The sequence below is a fragment of the Ptychodera flava genome, chromosome 1 (assembly GCF_041260155.1).
Source record: "Ptychodera flava strain L36383 chromosome 1, AS_Pfla_20210202, whole genome shotgun sequence".
NCBI classification, from domain to species: Eukaryota; Metazoa; Hemichordata; class Enteropneusta; family Ptychoderidae; genus Ptychodera; species Ptychodera flava.
In genome coordinates, this window is record NC_091928.1 from 36,126,531 (window position 1) to 36,144,161 (window position 17,631).

At 37.1% G+C, this 17,631-nt stretch overlaps 1 protein-coding gene across 1 annotated transcript in view; it reads right to left on the minus strand.

Annotated features, from left to right (window-relative positions):
• LOC139136355 (cytochrome P450 20A1-like) overlaps positions 1-17,631 on the minus strand; it is an 81,691-nt gene that overhangs the window by 8,525 nt on the left and 55,535 nt on the right. Inside the window, exons 2-4 of the mRNA XM_070704083.1 lie at positions 3,308-3,387; positions 1,373-1,542; positions 588-733 (exon numbers count right to left, since the gene is read on the minus strand). Of these exons, the coding sequence (XP_070560184.1) occupies positions 588-733; positions 1,373-1,542; positions 3,308-3,387 (396 nt within the window). The remainder of the gene's footprint in view (positions 1-587; positions 734-1,372; positions 1,543-3,307; positions 3,388-17,631) is intronic.

Here is a 17,631-nt window from a genome sequence, read left to right on the forward strand (position 1 = left end):
CTGACTGACTAACTGACTGACTGACTGACTGACTGTATGTATGTATGTATGTATGTATGTATGTATGTATGTATGTATGTATGTATGTATGTATGTATGTATGTATGTATGTATGTATGTATGTATGTCGGTCGGTCGGTCAGTCGGTAGGTAGGTAGGTAGGCTCTTATGTAATACATGCAGGTATCTAAGAATACATTACAGTAAACGTAAATATTCGCATAAGCAGTTAATGCACATACGTTTGCAGGCTTGTTTTGTGTAATTCTGTGCATTCGATGATTATTGTCATTGAATATACTTTTTGCCTGAGGTACATGTGTAAGCCATGTTATTTGACTTCATACGATTATACGATGAATCATGATGTATTATGAATTATTTTCTATTCTGCCTAACTGTGCAAAGCAGATTACAATAGAATTTTTACTTTGAATAATTAGGCAAGATAGTATGTTTTCGTAATCACGATCCAAGCATCCACGTAAACATTAAATGTTTATTTACAATCGACTCATCAATGATTGTAGCAGAGTTATAGATGCCACCGTTTCAACCTTCATAAACACATTTCGTAACTATCTTACCACTTTAATATATTTGTAATAATTCTGTATTGCGTCATTTTGGAATGAAACATCATATATCTTCCGTCGGCTTCTGCCTTCTTTACCGGTGGCGGTCTGGACACCGTGATCACCAATCACTGGCCTCAGGAACTCGAACAGTTCAACTGCAAGATAGTTAGATTTGTGAATGGCAATTGGAAATAACACACTTTGGAACTTCACATATCATGACGTCATACTCTATACTTCTTTGCTACCCCTTGTAACAGATGGCGATGCGGTACAAGTGCATATGATGATAATATTCGCTGGTCAAACGAAACTTTAATGAATACAATATATCTGCTTACCTGTTAACTAAATGGTTGTGATTGTTAGAGTTGTTACTTTGACAAAATGTGGACCGCAACATTTCTTGCCCTTAACTCACGAAAAAATATATCATAAAAAAGATAGTTTCTTAATATGTTTGGCGATATTAGCATTTCGTGTTGGTTTCTTAATGCTTTTAATTTTCATCTTACGTTTTAAGTCCCAGATTATCAAAAAGATAACTGGGAGCATAACATTTGACAAAGAGAACGAAGCCTCTCTTCGCATTTATGGCAAATTTACATTTAGATACACTCTATGATCGCAGTGCAAAAATGTCAGTTACTTGGTGGTAAACCATAGACTGTAGTTCCTCCTGGGTCTATGGGTGAACCATTTAAGAATCAAGTTAACAGTAATGTTTTCAATGTACATGAATGCTTTCATATCATGCTTGTCCGAAGAGAATATTTTAATGGCGATTCGGTTACCTGGTCTCTCAAAGACCTTGATGTGATCCTTCCAGGCTTGAGGGGACGCAAGACTGACGTAATAATGCTTGCCATACCAAAATGACGCAACTTGGCCATACTTGGCGTGTAACTTGAATAGAAAGTCAGCAAAACCACCTGCCTCCGTAATGTCTTGTAAATTGCCATCCCTAGTTTTGATAAAAAAGTTAGTATTAGACAGCATGTAACATTGTGATCATATTTTACAGAATACATCAATTTATTTTGTATTAAAACACGATAAAATTTAGTTGCCAGGAAAGAACTTTGTTTCTCAAAAAGAACACAGTAATTCGGAAAGGTCTGAATCAGATTCAAGTCGTATGAAAGTTCGCTCTACTTGAAACAGACTAGTTCTGTTACTGGTGCAGAGCAGTTCGTAAATAAGTTATACTATTGCAAATTATATTATAGCTTTGTCAATACCAGCGAATTTTGTGACATCATATCTACACATTATTGCGGCTCCACAGCGAGCATAACAATCCAAGTTTTGTTTTTCAAAACAAAAAAAGGACTGCGCACTTAAAAGAAGGGAAACTATCGGATAAACCATGTAATACACAAAACTATAAATCTTGATAATGGTGCACAATATTGATAATAATGTCTAACTGTACGATATGTCACATTTTTTTAGTCCTCCCGCATGCACTGGTCGTCTGCTCTGCCTGGCTCGCGCTCAGCATGCAGTCCCTGTCCGCGACGCTGTTTGTACTACTACGTTTGTTTACAACAAGGTTTACTTCGTTTGCCGTATAGGTGAAACAGAACTTAGTACGCTTGCAAACTCCTAGACGGTACTGGGTTTGACACATGGCATATTATGTATGTCAGTGGCCATGTAAATGATGCATGCGTGAAAGGCTACTCGAACCAGCCGTAAATAGGCCAACAACGGCAGCTTGCTGTCATCAACCTTGACCGGCATTGTATACGGAAATTACTAGGGGACGATAAAAGTCTCGGTCCAAGGTCAGCTACTGCCAACAATCATGACGATGGTGGACCCTCCGTTGATCTAACATCTCGGTCACCTAATTCTGATGTACTGACTGTAATCGGAGACAACTTTCATTCATCTTTTTTTCTCCTTGTCTGTGGTTATACCTCGCTTTGTTCTCGACATGGCGACGGACACCCTCCAGCACGTTTGTCGACTGTACCTTTCAAGCACCAATTTACGTCAAGTTTTCTCGTTCACCGAAATAAAGTAGCTCTTCTCAAGAAGCCATCGAAAATTAAATTCATAAACACTATTATTAATGAAATTTAATCATTTGAAAAACATTGTTGAACTCTGTTGATATCGTTGCAATTGAATGCAGTACAACTAGCGTCATTATAATGATCGTATTGATCAGCTGATACCATATAGCTCGCTGATTATGCTGATGTAGATGCATGAACATTTCGTTTTCGTTACGTCTGGCACTTCACCATGTCGGCTTTTTGAATGGCATGATATTTAAAGTCGATGTTTCAAGTTCGATATAGACGGTAGGGATGCAATTCCTTTTCATTTCCTTCAAAAATACATCGTTTTTTGATTCCATATTGAACCGTGAAAGTGCTGCTCACTTTTTGTGTTGACCGAGCGTGTTCAGTGCAGTGCAGTGTGGAGTACATGTAAATGTATACAGTATAACAGAGTCAGGGCCGATCATGCCGGACGACGCTCACTGGCTTCAAACTCAGTTTAAATTTCCTTTTTATTCGTTTTCTACGACTACAAATTCACTGGCATTGCCAAAACTATAAACTAATAGCAATAATGCACCCCAATTTAAACCATTGTCAAATATCAGATTCAGTTCTTTCTGATCAGAATAGACATTGAGTCGACTGCGATGACGTCGACAGAACACAATCAATTTCACCATCTCAATTTGCAAATACGATCGACAAACCTACTCGGGGTGTCGTTTCTCCATTCCTGGTATTTTCTTCACTGTTGACAATTTTTCTTCAGCTTCGACAACTTTAGCACCATCCTTGGAAATACATAAGAGACGGATTAGCAATTCCTTATTAACAAAACATAATATATGGAGTGTTTTTACATTTGCGTCAAGTCACTTGCCTACCATGAAAATCTGAAAGAACTGTCGCATTAAAATATTTTCCTATCGAAAATGTTTGTTAGATCATTACAGCTATTAATAATGTGGAAATTGGTATTCGTAGGTAATAATATCTCCGAAATTGCCTTTAATTTCTTATCAGATGGGTTGCGATCTCGAAGGTTTAGTGCTTGCTATACATGATTTCACTATTTTGCCCTATTGCTCGTGAGTCTGAACCTGGTATGGCGTTATTAGCGTCATTAGCGACTTCTGAATCAAGACATGCCGAGGCTCCGTAATCAGGGCCATAACAATCTACTTTAAAGTTCCGACCAGTGGCTGTGCTCATCCAATAGCTAAAACAGCCGGGACCATAAACACTAGCTTGCAATAAAGGTGCGACTTTAACGCCCATCTCCCTGCCATTCTTTATAGTACAATACAGTATAAATGTGGTTTAAACGCTCGCCTCTCGAACTTTCTACAGACTAACTAAATTCCGTGAACTACTGAGTCTTTTAACACCAGTTCCATTCAGACTATTCTTATAGTCTGTTTAAGTTGCCGCTATTTTGTGGTTATGCAGATTATTCAATACGGAAATAAAACAGTAAAGAAAATCTATAGTTGACACAAAATAAAAAGTCAAGAATATCTCGCAAATAGCAATACATATCTTATGCTCTGACAATATAGGTTCACCTATGGGCATTTCATATGGCTTATTTTCGTAGGTTACATTCAAGCCTGGAAACAGCCGCAAAGAACTCGTCAATAGAAATAGCTTGAAAGTCAGATGTCGTAGATATATATATATATATATATATATATATATATATATATATATATATATATATATTATATATATATATATATATATATATATATATGATGTTACACTTGACACTAAAATTGCGATCGAATTGCAAAAATCGCTCTACAGGGTCAGCAGTATGTACTAAAACGTAACGTTCATTTGTTCCTGGGCACGCGAGGAAGGGTTGGTGTCAATCCACTCCTCGATCAGGCAAACAGTTGCTTTGGTGATGCAAATCGGGATTCATATATAAAAAATTATAACAAGAACACGTGATCCTACTTAAACCATGTGTGGTCTTGATAACCTTAGTAGCAACATGGCGCATGCGCATACGTAATTGTCTATTTTAAGGTGGTTGTGCACTTTACCAACACAGTTTCTAAGCAATAATTTTCTATCAAAGATGACATTAAACCCCCTCACACTATATATTTTCAAAATGTAGTTAATCTAATTTTTTTTATTGACCTAATAATTTACTCAATAAACGATGGGGTACATATTTGCCTTCAAACCCCTAACTTTAACATTGATCATAAACATTAAGCAAAGAAACTGGAAACGATGAAATTAAATATCTCATTTGTAACTACAGTATCTGTAGAAATAAAGATGATTTTTAAGCATTATCAATTCTCATTTTCGAAGGCAGGATTCAAAAGACTAACCCTCAAAAATGGATGAAAATCAATAAGGAAAACATGATGTGACTCTTATTCAAAATGTAAGATCTATATTGTCAAATTTTTTGAAGAACATAGTGTGAACATTTCACAAAATTTGACATAGTCAAAGTGGAGTTACATATTATTAAAATGTTGAAATCGGGTAAATTAGCTAGGAAATCATGTCGTTTACATAAATTTGCATAACTTTACAATCTGTTCTGAACTACTTGTCATGCTGAAAGGGGAACCCATTCAATATGTTCATCTTTGGTTAACAATGAATCTTTACAAGTATGAATCTGGCAAACAATGATATTCAGCAACATAGGTCGATTCCCTTATTGTAAAAGGTATTGTAAGTTAAAAGTTGCTCTAGAACGATAGAAATGGCGAGTACTTGAAGGCCGGAAAATCTTGCCAATTCATGTTAGCCATGAAGCTTATACGGGAGCTGAGCTATAGCCATAGTCGCTTGTGGTTAGGTACAAGGTGAACGTCTCTCTGTCGTAGGTGAAAATTCTATGACAGATAAAGGGGCGTTCACCGTGTATGTAACTACAAGCGACTGTGAATGTAAGCAGTCACTTGATAACCCACTTCTCAATGATCGCAATCAGATTGAATGGTGTACTGCATACTCACAGTAAACGAATTCAATCAAGATTACGAATTACCTTTGAAAATCGAGCTGTGAAGATCGGTCTAAGTCTATGGTATAGAATCGAAATGACGACAATAGACACGGCGACTAAAACAGCCACATTCACCATCTTGTTTTTCGATGTAGGCCAAGGCTTTTCACCACGGTCATGGGTCGCCCATGCTTGAGTCAAGTAAACTGACATTTAGATTGGTTGATAAGTTGAACCGTCATCGATGTTTGTTATAGCCACTAATTCATAAAGTGTCAAATATTTGAGCATGTATGTCGGGCTCCCCAGTCCGGCTGCTTTAGGCTTTATAAGGATGAATGACTGTATTTTAACTACAAAGTATGGTCAGAAGGACATTATGCGTATTTTGTGAAAAGTTGATGATGTGTAGTTGTGAAGGCCGGTGTGCTGTTTTGAGAGAATCGTAAAAAACTTGTACATCTCGATTGTAAGCAGAGTAGATATTTTACCTTGCAGACACTCACTAGCATTGAATATGTCTGGCATGCATAATTTCACTCCTTAAAGAGGTCCTCAGAGCACTTGCATACCATCAGGAAATTATCTCAACCTTACCTATAATAGGTATACAGACTAATGTTGTGGAGAGTATGAAATACATTTATCAAAACCATGTCGGCATTTGTGTACTGATATAATAAACAAAGTTATTGCATTTGATAGAAATGTTTAAAATTTCAACCACGTCAGCCTTATTATCACCACTTAGTAATTAGAAAATAAGAGTAAAACCTGCACATCGGTTGCTTAAAGCTCATTTCTTATTGTAAATAGGCTGGTGACTCCATATTTTTATTTGATGCATAGAATACGCAATATCTGAACAATAATACACAGATCGGGACATGTTTAAGAATACTTGCTAAGACATAAATGAACTTACTGATGTTGTTAGTAGTTACATCTCCTTTTGCGAGAGTAACGTAGTATGGCAGAAAGTTTGTAATATTTACCAAATAATAAACCATGGGTCACTAAATCTCTTAAAATGTTATAAGTAAGAAGAAAAAATTGTTTAAAGAGGGTAATCTAAGTGAGTATAGGGATGTTCAGAGAGATTTGAAAATAGAAATCAGGAAAGCAAGGGTAATTAGAAAGACAAAATTGAGAATAAATTAAGCTTAGGGTCTTTGAAATCAGCCTGGGATGGGATAAAAACTATGGCAGGTCTAAAATATAAGGGGAACAGAGATAATATTAAGTGGGAAAATAAATCTGATAAAGAGTTTGCAGATGCACTAAATAAGTTTTACTTAAGATTGATGTCTATGACTTTGATCGGGAACAGAGAAGAGTTAGGGAAACTGTTGTTACAAATGAGCAGGTTTTAATTACATTAGATGATGTGCGCAAGTCCCTGAAAAATACAAAAAACTAGAAAAAGCCCTAGCCCAGGCAACATTAGCGGTTATATCCTTAAATCATGTGCCAATCAGTTATGTGACATACGTAACTTTTGAAACAAAGTACTGTAGTACCTATTGCAAAGAAAGCATCGCGTCAGGTTCTAAATGATTTTAGACCCGTGGCCCTTATATCACTCGTAATGAATGAATGATCCTTTGAAAAATCATCAAACGGTATATTTTAGATAAAACCCAGAATATGTTAGATCCTTTGCAGTTTGCTTACAGAGAAGGTAGAGGAGTGGAGGGTGCCTCATTGACCCTCCTTAATTTAATTTATAATCACATTGAAGGAAATAAAACACATGCCCGGGTTCTATTTGTTGATTTTTACTCTGCATTTAATACTGTTCAGCCGCACATCTTAACTGGTAAATTATTGTCTCATTTTAATATTCATCCTAAAATTGTCGGTTGGGTTTTGGATTTCCTAACTGGGATATCACAACATGTTCGAGTGAATGGCACTTTTTCTGATGTATGTATCTCATCTACTGGCTCACCGCAAGGTTGTGTACTGTCACCACTTCTGTATATTCTATATACCGATGATTGCAGAAGTCACCATGATGAGATTTATAATTAAGTTCGCAGATGACTCTGCCGTAATCAGTCTACTCCAAAATCATGAAAATAAATCATGGGCCAGTGGTTGATGACTTTGTAGAGTGGTGTAAAAGTTCTTTTCTCGAACTTAACATTGATAAGACCAAAGATTTGTGTATAGATTCAGAAAGACGCACCATTAGCTGATGTAACAATTATTAATGGTAAAGAAATGGAAATTGTTGAAAAAATACAATTATTTGGGTTCTATTTTAGATAATAAGCTGCGATGGGAAGATAACATTAATATTATGTAAATGCCAGCAGCGTCTGTCCTTCTTGAGGAAATTGAATTTCTTCAAAGTTGACAGAAGAATGCTTGTGCGTTTTTACAGATCATGTATTGAAAGTATCTTAAGTGTTTCACTCATTTGCTGGTTTGGAAACCTCCCTGTACAGTGCCAGAACAAACTTGGTAGAATAGTAAAGATCTGTAGTAAAATAATTGGAGTACAACAAACTAGTCTCAGTACATTGTATAAAAAGCGAGTTTTACACAAAGCCAATTCTATAGTGAGGAATCATCACCACCCACTTTACAAGGAATTCAATATTTTACCATCTCGCCGGCGTTATAGGTTTCCAATAACTAGAACAAATAGATCAAAACATTCGTTCATTCCCACTGCAATTTCTGTACTGAATCAAAACAGAAACGACTGTTCATCTCTGCTTTTATATAATGTGTTTAATGTCACTGACCTTTTTCAAATATTTTATACATGTCTTATCTGTGTAACTGTTTTACTCGTCCGCTGTTGTACAAAGAATTGCCCATGTTTTTGGATAATAAAGAGCTATTGTATTACTATTGTATTGTATTGTATTGTATTGTATTGTATTGTATTGTATTGTATTGTATTGTATTGTATTGTATTGTATTGTAGTATTGTATTGTATTGTATCGTATGGTATCGTATGGTATTGTATTGTATAATTTATGTGAAAATAAATAAAGTGTGAGATGGGGAATCTAAATAATTCTACAAAGTATGGATAAGGCGTGGTTATTACATTTAAGTTTCCAACGGGTTTAACTATTGTTTTAGAAGGCCTGAGTCGTGATAATTTCAATTCTTATTCACATTTTCAGCAGAACAATAGCCAAAAGTTTCATTTATTATTCAATGTGGTCCACATGTAAATAAAACAAGTGCAGCATTTCACAAAAGGAACAGAAAATAAATATATCGGGCAATATATGGGCAACGCTTACTGGAAATTCATAATTTCTGTCATGCGAATGTGATAAAATAAGTGCATTTCAAATCCTTCTAGCTACCAAATTAATCTGGTGACAATATGATTTTTGTCGCAATCTCATCCTCACATATAAGTCTTACTGTTAAAGAAAAATAACTAACATTGTGGGTATAAAATTTAGTGGCTCGATCACCCTTAACACTGCATTAGATATTAGAGCCAGCTCTCAACTTGTAAATAGATTATCAAAATAAAAATTACATTGTAGTGGTCTTAATTTTATCTTTCCAAAGAAGCTATATCTTATGGGCTGTGTTAGTCATAAAAAGTGATGACAAAGGCAACTGATATATATGAAGTTACACTAGACTCTTTAAAATTGCGATCGAATTGCAAAAATCGCTCTACAGGGTCAGCAGTATGTACTAAAACGTTCATTTGTTCCTTGGCACGCGAGGAAGGGTTGGTGTCAATCCACTCATCGATCAGGCAAACAGTTGCTGTGGTAATGGAAATCGGGAATCATATAAAAAAAAGTATAACAAGAACGCGTGATCCTACTTTAACCATGTGTGGTCTCGATAACCTTAGTAGCAACATGGCGCATGCGCATACGTAATTGTCTATTTTAAAGTGGTGGTGCACTTTACCAACACAGTTTCCAAGCAATAATTTCCTATCAAAGATGACATTAAAAGTGTATTTAATCTTTTTTTTTGTTGACGCAATAATTTACTCAATGAATGAATGATGAGGTTCATATTTGCCTTCAAACCCCCAACTTTAACATTGATCATAAACATTAAGCAAAGAAACTGGAAACGATGAAATTAAATATCTCATTTGTAACTAGAGTATCTGTAGAAACAAAGGTGATTTTAAAGCATTATCAATTCTCATTTTTGAAGGCAGGGTTCAAAAGACTAACCTTCAAAAATTGATGAAAATCATAAAAAGCAAACTTGAAAGAAATGACTCTTATTCAAAATGTAAGATCTATATTGTCAAATTGCTATATTGTTCTATAGTATGAAAGAACATAGTGTGAAAATTTCACAAAATTTGACATAGTCAAAGTGGAGTTACATATTATTAAAATGTTGAAAACGGGTAAATTAGCTGGTAAATCATGTCGTTTACATAAATTTGCATAACTTTACAATCTGTTCTCGACTGCTTGTCATGCTGAAAGGGGAACCCCTTCAATATGTTCATCTTTGGTTAACAATGAATCTTTACAAGTATGAATCTTTACAAACAGTGATATAAAGCAACATAAGTCGATCCCCTTGTTGTAAAAGGTATTGTAAGTTAAAAGTTGCTCTAGAACGATAGAAATGACGAGTACTTGAAGGCTGGAAAATCTTGCCAATCCATGTTAGCCAGAAGCTTATACAGGAGCTGAGCTATAGCCATAGTCGCTTGTGGTTAGGTACGAGGTGAACGTCTCTCTGTCGTAGGTGAAAATTCTATGACAGATAAAGGGGCGTTCACCGTGTATGTAACTTCAAGCGACTGTGCGTGTAAGCAGTCACTTGATAACCCACTTCTCAAAGATCGCAAATCTGATTGAATGGTGTACTGCATACTCACAGTAAACGAATTCAATCAAGATTACAAATTACCTTTGAAGATCGAGCTGTTAAGATCGGTCTAAGGCAATGGTATAGAATCGAAATGACGACAACAGCCACGGCGACTAAAACAGCCACATTCGCCATCTTGTTTTCCGATGTACGCCAAGGCTGTTTACCACGGTCACGAGTAGCTTATGCTTGGGTCAAGTAAACTTACTTTAGATGAGTTGATAAGTTGAACCGTCATCGATGTTTGTTATAGCCACTAATTTATAAGGTGTCAAATATTTGAGCATGTATGTCTGGCTCCCGGGTCGGGCTGCTGTAGGCTTTAAAAGGATGAGTGACTGTATTTTAACCACAAAGTATGGTCAGAAGGACATTGTTGCGTATTTTGTGAAAAGTTGATGATATGTAGTTGTGAAGGCCGGTGTGCTTTTTGGAGAAAATTGAAAAATCTTGTACATCTCGATTGTAAGCAGAGTAGTTATTTTACCTTGCAGTCACTCACTAGCATATGTCTGGCATATACGATGTCACTCATTAAAGAGGTCCTCAGAGCACTTGCATACCATCAGGAAATTTCCTCAACCTTACCTATAATAGGTATACAGACTACTGTTGTGGAGAGTATGAAATACATATATCAAAACCATGTCGGCATTTGTGTACTGATATCATTAACAAAGTTATTGCATTTGATAGAAATGTTTAAAATTTCAACCACGTCAGCCTTATTATCACCACTTAGTAATTAGAAAATAAGAGTAAAACCTGCACATCGGTTGCTTAAAGCTCATTTCTTATTGTAAATAGGCTGGTGACCCCATATTTTTATTTGATGCATAGAATACGCAATATCTCAACAATAAGTTATGTGAAAATAAACAAAATTGATGGATTGGAATTCTAAATAATTCTACAAAGTATGGATAAGGCGTTGTTATTACATTTAAGTTTGCAAAAGGTTTAACTATTGTTCTAAAAGACCTGAAAAGTGATAACTTCAATTCTTATTCACGTTTTCAGCAGAAAAGTAGACAAAAGTTTCATTTATAATTGAATGTGGTCCACATGCAAATGAAACAAGTGCAGCATTTAAAGAAAGGAACAGAAAATAAATATATCGGGTTGGGCAATGCTAACTGGAGATTCATAATTTCTGTCATTCGAATGGGATACAGTGCATTTCAAATCCTTCTAGCTACCAAATTAATCTGGTTACAATATGATTTTTGTCGCAATCTCATCCTCACATATAAGTCTTACTGTTAAAGAAAAATAACTAACATTGTTAAAAATATTAGTGGCTCGATCACCTTAACACTGCATTAGATATATATTATATATATTAGGGCTGTGATAGTCATAAAAAGTGACAAGAGACATTTTCTGTCATATGCCACGTATTAACCCTTTGAGCGCCTGTCTATTTTTGTCAACTTTATAAAATGTACTACAGTCATTTTTTCTGCTATTTGCCAAAATTTTGATAAAAAATCTGTAGCTGATGAAAAATGATATCCATTTGGTCCAAAATTATGAAAAAACGTACAGAAAAATTCACAGAAATTGGTAAAAATATTGCATTAAAATTTTGATGTAAAAATTACAGCAGTCAAAGGATTAAACAAGCTGTTTCTATGATTTCAAAGTTAAAAGTGTATTGCATTTGCATGGAAAAACGATTTTTGGCTTGCAATGATTTGCGTTTGCACTTTGTTAATTTGCATGAATCCAATAGGGCGGCCAATATACCTACAAAAGACATTTTCTGTCATATATCACGTATTAAACAATCTATTTCAGCCGTTTTGAAGTTTAAAGAAATTTCTTGAGCATAAAGTATCACCTTTAGCGGTTCAATGTTTTTAAAAGACACTTTGATAACATTCACAAATTAAATATGGCTACCAAATTAATACCCAAATAGCTTCTAATATAAATAGGGTTCTGGTAGAGTTTTTAGCAATAGGAGTATCAAGAAAAAACTGTTAAGAAGGTACTGCACCCAACAAAGCGTATTGTGCTCCAAACGAAAATTGCAAATATTCATCCAATTTTGATTAATTTGTTAACCCAAGTTTAAAAAATTGGTCAGGTCCACCTTTTAGCTTGGCAAGCAGTCGTAAGTTGCACGATATAGAAGTGTTAATGTATACAAATGTATTAACCGATTTCCTGCTTCCCTTTTATTCCAATTTCAAGATTTCCAAAGCATTTGTTTGTTTGATTGTTTGTTTGTTTGTTTGTTGTTTCAACACTGACGAAAAAGTGAACATTTTGTAACAATATAAAATTCAGTGCAAATAAACAAAATGTATAAATATTTGTTACAATAATGTGTCTGAAATATCTGAAGTTGAGTGGTGAGCGCCATGAAGATAGTTCGGTAGAACTAATGCAAGTTAATGGCCCCGGGAACATATTATCTCGTACAGTAACTCCAGTCTGGCTGGGTCATACTTTCTGAAATTTTCACATCATATTCTTTATAAAACAACTATTTTGGTTTGCCATAAAATTCTTACATTTTTAATAAAAGGCATTTTTATTTTACTAATCATAATTTTAGAACTTTTTTGAATGTCAGTCTTTCAACCCATGCCATATTAGAATGAGGATTACGGCGCGCCAAATGTTTCAAAATATTATCGTCATAGAGTAAAAATAAACTGTCAAATTTTCTTTCTAAAAATTTAGTCTTCAACGTGTATGAATAATAAAGAAAAAAGTTCTTTCGTCCATATCATTGCATTTTATTAATGTACCTTTTCATAAAAATAGCATTCATTTGAAAATACGTGTCATTAAATATTTGAATGTGCCTGTACAGATAAAGATTACGTGCAACCGTCCTTCTAGATTGAAATAAAAATTCGATGGAATTACGAAGAAAATAAACGAAAAAGTATTATTGCAAAAAAGGGCAGAATGTTATGTAATGCTTAATTGTAAAATATTCTTTAAACCGTAATGAGAAGATAAACTTTTCAAAAATTTGGAAATACCACACTCCCATACTTATTGACGTACACATACACGTGTATTTGATATAAAGGTGCAATGAATGCTGATTATAAGGGAAAAAAGAAAAAAAATCAAGCACACACACAAAAAAAAATATTGAAATGATTAAAAACAAAACCACAAATAGTACTTGCACTACTACCAAAAAACAAAACGAACCACCATCAGGTCTGACTAAAAAAAAGAAAGAGAATCACAATTGAAAAGTCGACCGAGATCGCGCCGGCGTTGAGGCTGTAAAGAAACCAAAACGAGGTCAGCTTGGAAGAAACCAAAGCGAGGTTACAAAAAAAAACAAAAAAAAAAAAAAAAAAAAAAAAAAAAGAGGTTACCAAAAAAAAAACTCAGTAGAAAAAAAGAGGCCCGTTCGAGAAAAGAAAACAGAGTGGGACACCCCGCAGAAAAGCCCAGCATGAAATTGAATAATTGTCAACGTCATGATTGTTACAGTTTAATGCCAGAGGGTTTTTGATCATCACACTCGGATGTTGGACATGATATTTGGGGTATTTCAGCGATAACTCTCAGCTTCTAGTCTTCAATATCATCTCATGGACGTCCAAGCTATCGACACGTCCCATTCTATATTAAACAGTTACCAGTTTTGGTTAAAAATGGACAAAACACTCTTGGTGGTTCGTCGGCTGCCAGCGGTCCCTCGCTCCAATGTACACTCGAGGTGGTAAGCCAGCGGCCGGCGGTCCCGTCGCTAGTACAGTAGGCCTACACGCCGGCAACCAGCGATCCCCTCGCTGTAAAGTGTAGGGCCGCCTCTCCCAAATCATAGACATTCTGTGCCCAAACCCCAACCAAACGATCAGCTTGAGCGGAGATACCCCTATTTGCATATTTATATTAGAATTTCGTTCAAATGGAAGTGATGAGGGCGCTGTTCTACTTGACCGTTAGTGTGATTTTTCCTGTTTTTTTGGGGGCAATTTCAGCCCATTTTTTCCCAACAAACGATGTCAGAGACGTTTCTATGGTCATATAAAGCAGTTAAGTTTGTGCCTATGAATTTTTATCAACTTCTACGGCTTACTTTTGGTGCTATGTGTGTATTGTCGATCTATGGCTCGCTAAACATAGGCCTACTTTTGGGCTGCCGCAACTACATGCACAGCTGATTCTTGTGAATATTTTTACATAGTTAGACAGTCTAATCATTATTGAAGACCCCTAACTTAGTTTTATTCTTGTTCACGCCCTGCAAATCACTGCTTTGGCCTCGTAAAGGTCGTACACCGTCCCGCCATCAGAAGACAAGATGGCCGCTTAGAGTGAGGAACGTGTTGCACTCCGCTGACGCCTTGCTCACGTTTACAAATTGTTTAGGCCCAAAGATTGCACAATATCACATATTTTACTGTTGTCAATCCAACTTATGTTATATTTATATTTGATGCTTGGGTTACAATTTCGCGGTAGTCCTCGTAGGCATTGGCTACCAATATTCCATTGGGTAACCGGAGAAGTCGGGCAGTTGCGAACTCGGCCATCGCCAGCGCCGATGGTGCCGACCAACTCGGCCAGTGCAGTGGGACTCGGCCAGGAGAAGTCTGCCACTCGCAACAAAGCAATATGATTGCATACGCATTCTCTTCACAGTTGAATATGCCAAACAATTTTAACTTTTTACTACCATAGTTTTTGTTATTTTGTCGGTTTAATACTACCGGGTACTACGAACATTCAGAAAACAACTCAAAGTCGAAGAGCTCCCACGTCCACCCTGCAAAACATGTACGGTCTGCCTCCGTGTTTCTGCAGATCGCGCGCGTACCGTATTAAAGTTCAGGCAAACATTATGCCATTTCTTCAGTAAAATTCATGGCTTGATGACTCTTAACTAAGTTGCTTCGCCATCTCCTATGACTTTTTAACGAACTTCAAGTGTAACTATGACGAAGACTGCAAAACTCGCTACCACGATCGCGATACACCGCCATCTTTAATTTTACCCAATGTGTGTATATCATACGTACGTTGAACTGTGATCTGTGAAGTTTGCAAACATTACGCTCATCTTATGAATGACATTTAGATCGCTTTCGTATATAACTTAAGTGAGACTTCAAAAAAAGAAACACTAATATGGAGCATATATTCTAATAGGGTGCATACTGTACTGGCCGACTTCTCTTGTATTCGGTCATTGTCAACTGTCAGTGTCTGTCTGTTTGGAGTCGATGCAGGATGTGGTGGTCGGACATTCCCACGCCTGATTTTACTGACCCCTCAGCCTTTCAAGATAATAATACTTTGTAAGAGTGGATTTGAGTGACCGTGATTTGTCACAGTTTTCCTTTTCACTGGTAACGGGTAGTATATCACTGTTCAGTTACCATGTTTCAACTCGTCAATGTTGACTGAAGTCCGATAGCATAAAGGCGAGTTTCAGTGCCATAGCGTTGTACGCTGTACACGCGTACACTGGGCTGTACGATCGGCCTTGTAGGGTAACACTAACAGCGCATACATGGCATCATGAAATCATGCCGCAAATATAGGCGCACTGTCAGAAATTCACGAAACTTGTCACAAGCGTTGTTCAATAGCAAGTGGTTTGACACAACAAGTATTATTTTTGTTCAAGACCTGTATCAGTGTGTTTCGGGTCACAGTCTAAAATAGCACACAGCTGAGAGGTATAAACCATCATTGCAACGTACGAATTCAGTTGTCAATTATCATTAGTATTTATTTCTATCATGCATAGATACGATGAAATTACTCTCAAAAGTGTACATTACCTCATAGCATGTTCAATTTTGCATTAAATAATCATATTTGTGAGCTTTCGAGCCCATTTTCACGACCAAGTCGCTAGAACGACGTGTATTCCGACATATTGCTTGTTTACATTCAGAACGAGGCTCTGCAGCCTATTGAATTATGCAAATTTCTATACGTCCGCTCAAGCTGCGATGGCTTGCCGCTAGCCCACGGTTACGTGTGGTTCTATACACAGCGGCCGCCGTGTGGGTATGCATAGTAAAATTGCATACTACGCAGCACTCTGCGGCCTAGTTCTGCATGGCAGGGCTGTGTGTTACCGGCGTGACACGGCCTCCCGTATAACGCCGGTAACACGTACACAGCCCTGCCGTGCAAAGCTGGCAGCGGCCGCTATGTATTGAGCCACACACGTATCCCATGGGTTTAGCCTCTAAACGGAGTATGGCAAAGGCAAAATAATCGGGCTGAAACACTCCGTCTAAATTCGAGGCAACGTTTTCACTATATATAGTAGTAGTAGTACCTGTAGAACGCGAACGCGCCCGACTTGACAAACACTGATCAACCAGCCGCTATTTCTCTGTACACTGTAGCTCAACACAACCAGCAAAGGGAGTGGTAGGGCTACGGATCCGCAGCAAGGCCGGGCTGTGAGTTACCGGATACGGCCAGGCCGTATAACGCCGGTAACTCACAGCCCTGCCCTGCCACCCAGAGCTATGTATATGGCTACTGCACAAATATCGTAGCTCCATATATTGGACTGTGTGGATATAAAGATTTTTGCAATGGGGATCGACATGTCGTGTATAGCCCTGCGAGTATAGTGAGAGTGTCTGGCGTTGTGAAGGCCGGACACTCGCCATACTCGTAGTCGTAAGGCTTGTACAGTTGCGTCGCTCGTCTTGTCGAACACGGAAAACGATGGATGTTCTCTCAACACGCGGCAGATTTCTTCAAAACTATTCATTTTATCATGATTTGGGTGATCTTTGAGGATAGACGAGGAATTAGCAAACAACGAGGTGGTTTATTATCATGGTATTTGAACCCCATGTATCGAACCATACGTATACAACTGTGTAGAAATCATGTAGGCCAAACGGCGATGACAGTGCGGCTCGGTGGAAGGCCTGCAGTGGGCTACCTGCCATACCGCGCCTAAGGCATCGATTTGTTCGCAGTGTTGCTATGAAGGGTCATGGGTTGTACGTCTAGCTCGTGATCTGACCTGTGGACTGCCTGAAATTAACTTGACTCGCTGGAACTATTCACTGTTAACTTGGACGTTCTTTAGAAAATATTGCCCACTTCATTTCATCAAGTATGGTTTCAAGTAGAGCAGGGCCCAGCCAAACAGAGCTAGGTTTCAAGATGTCACGTTATCACTGAAATGCTCAATTAATATTTCGTCAAACATTGGAGTATGTGGTGATCGGATTCCCCGCT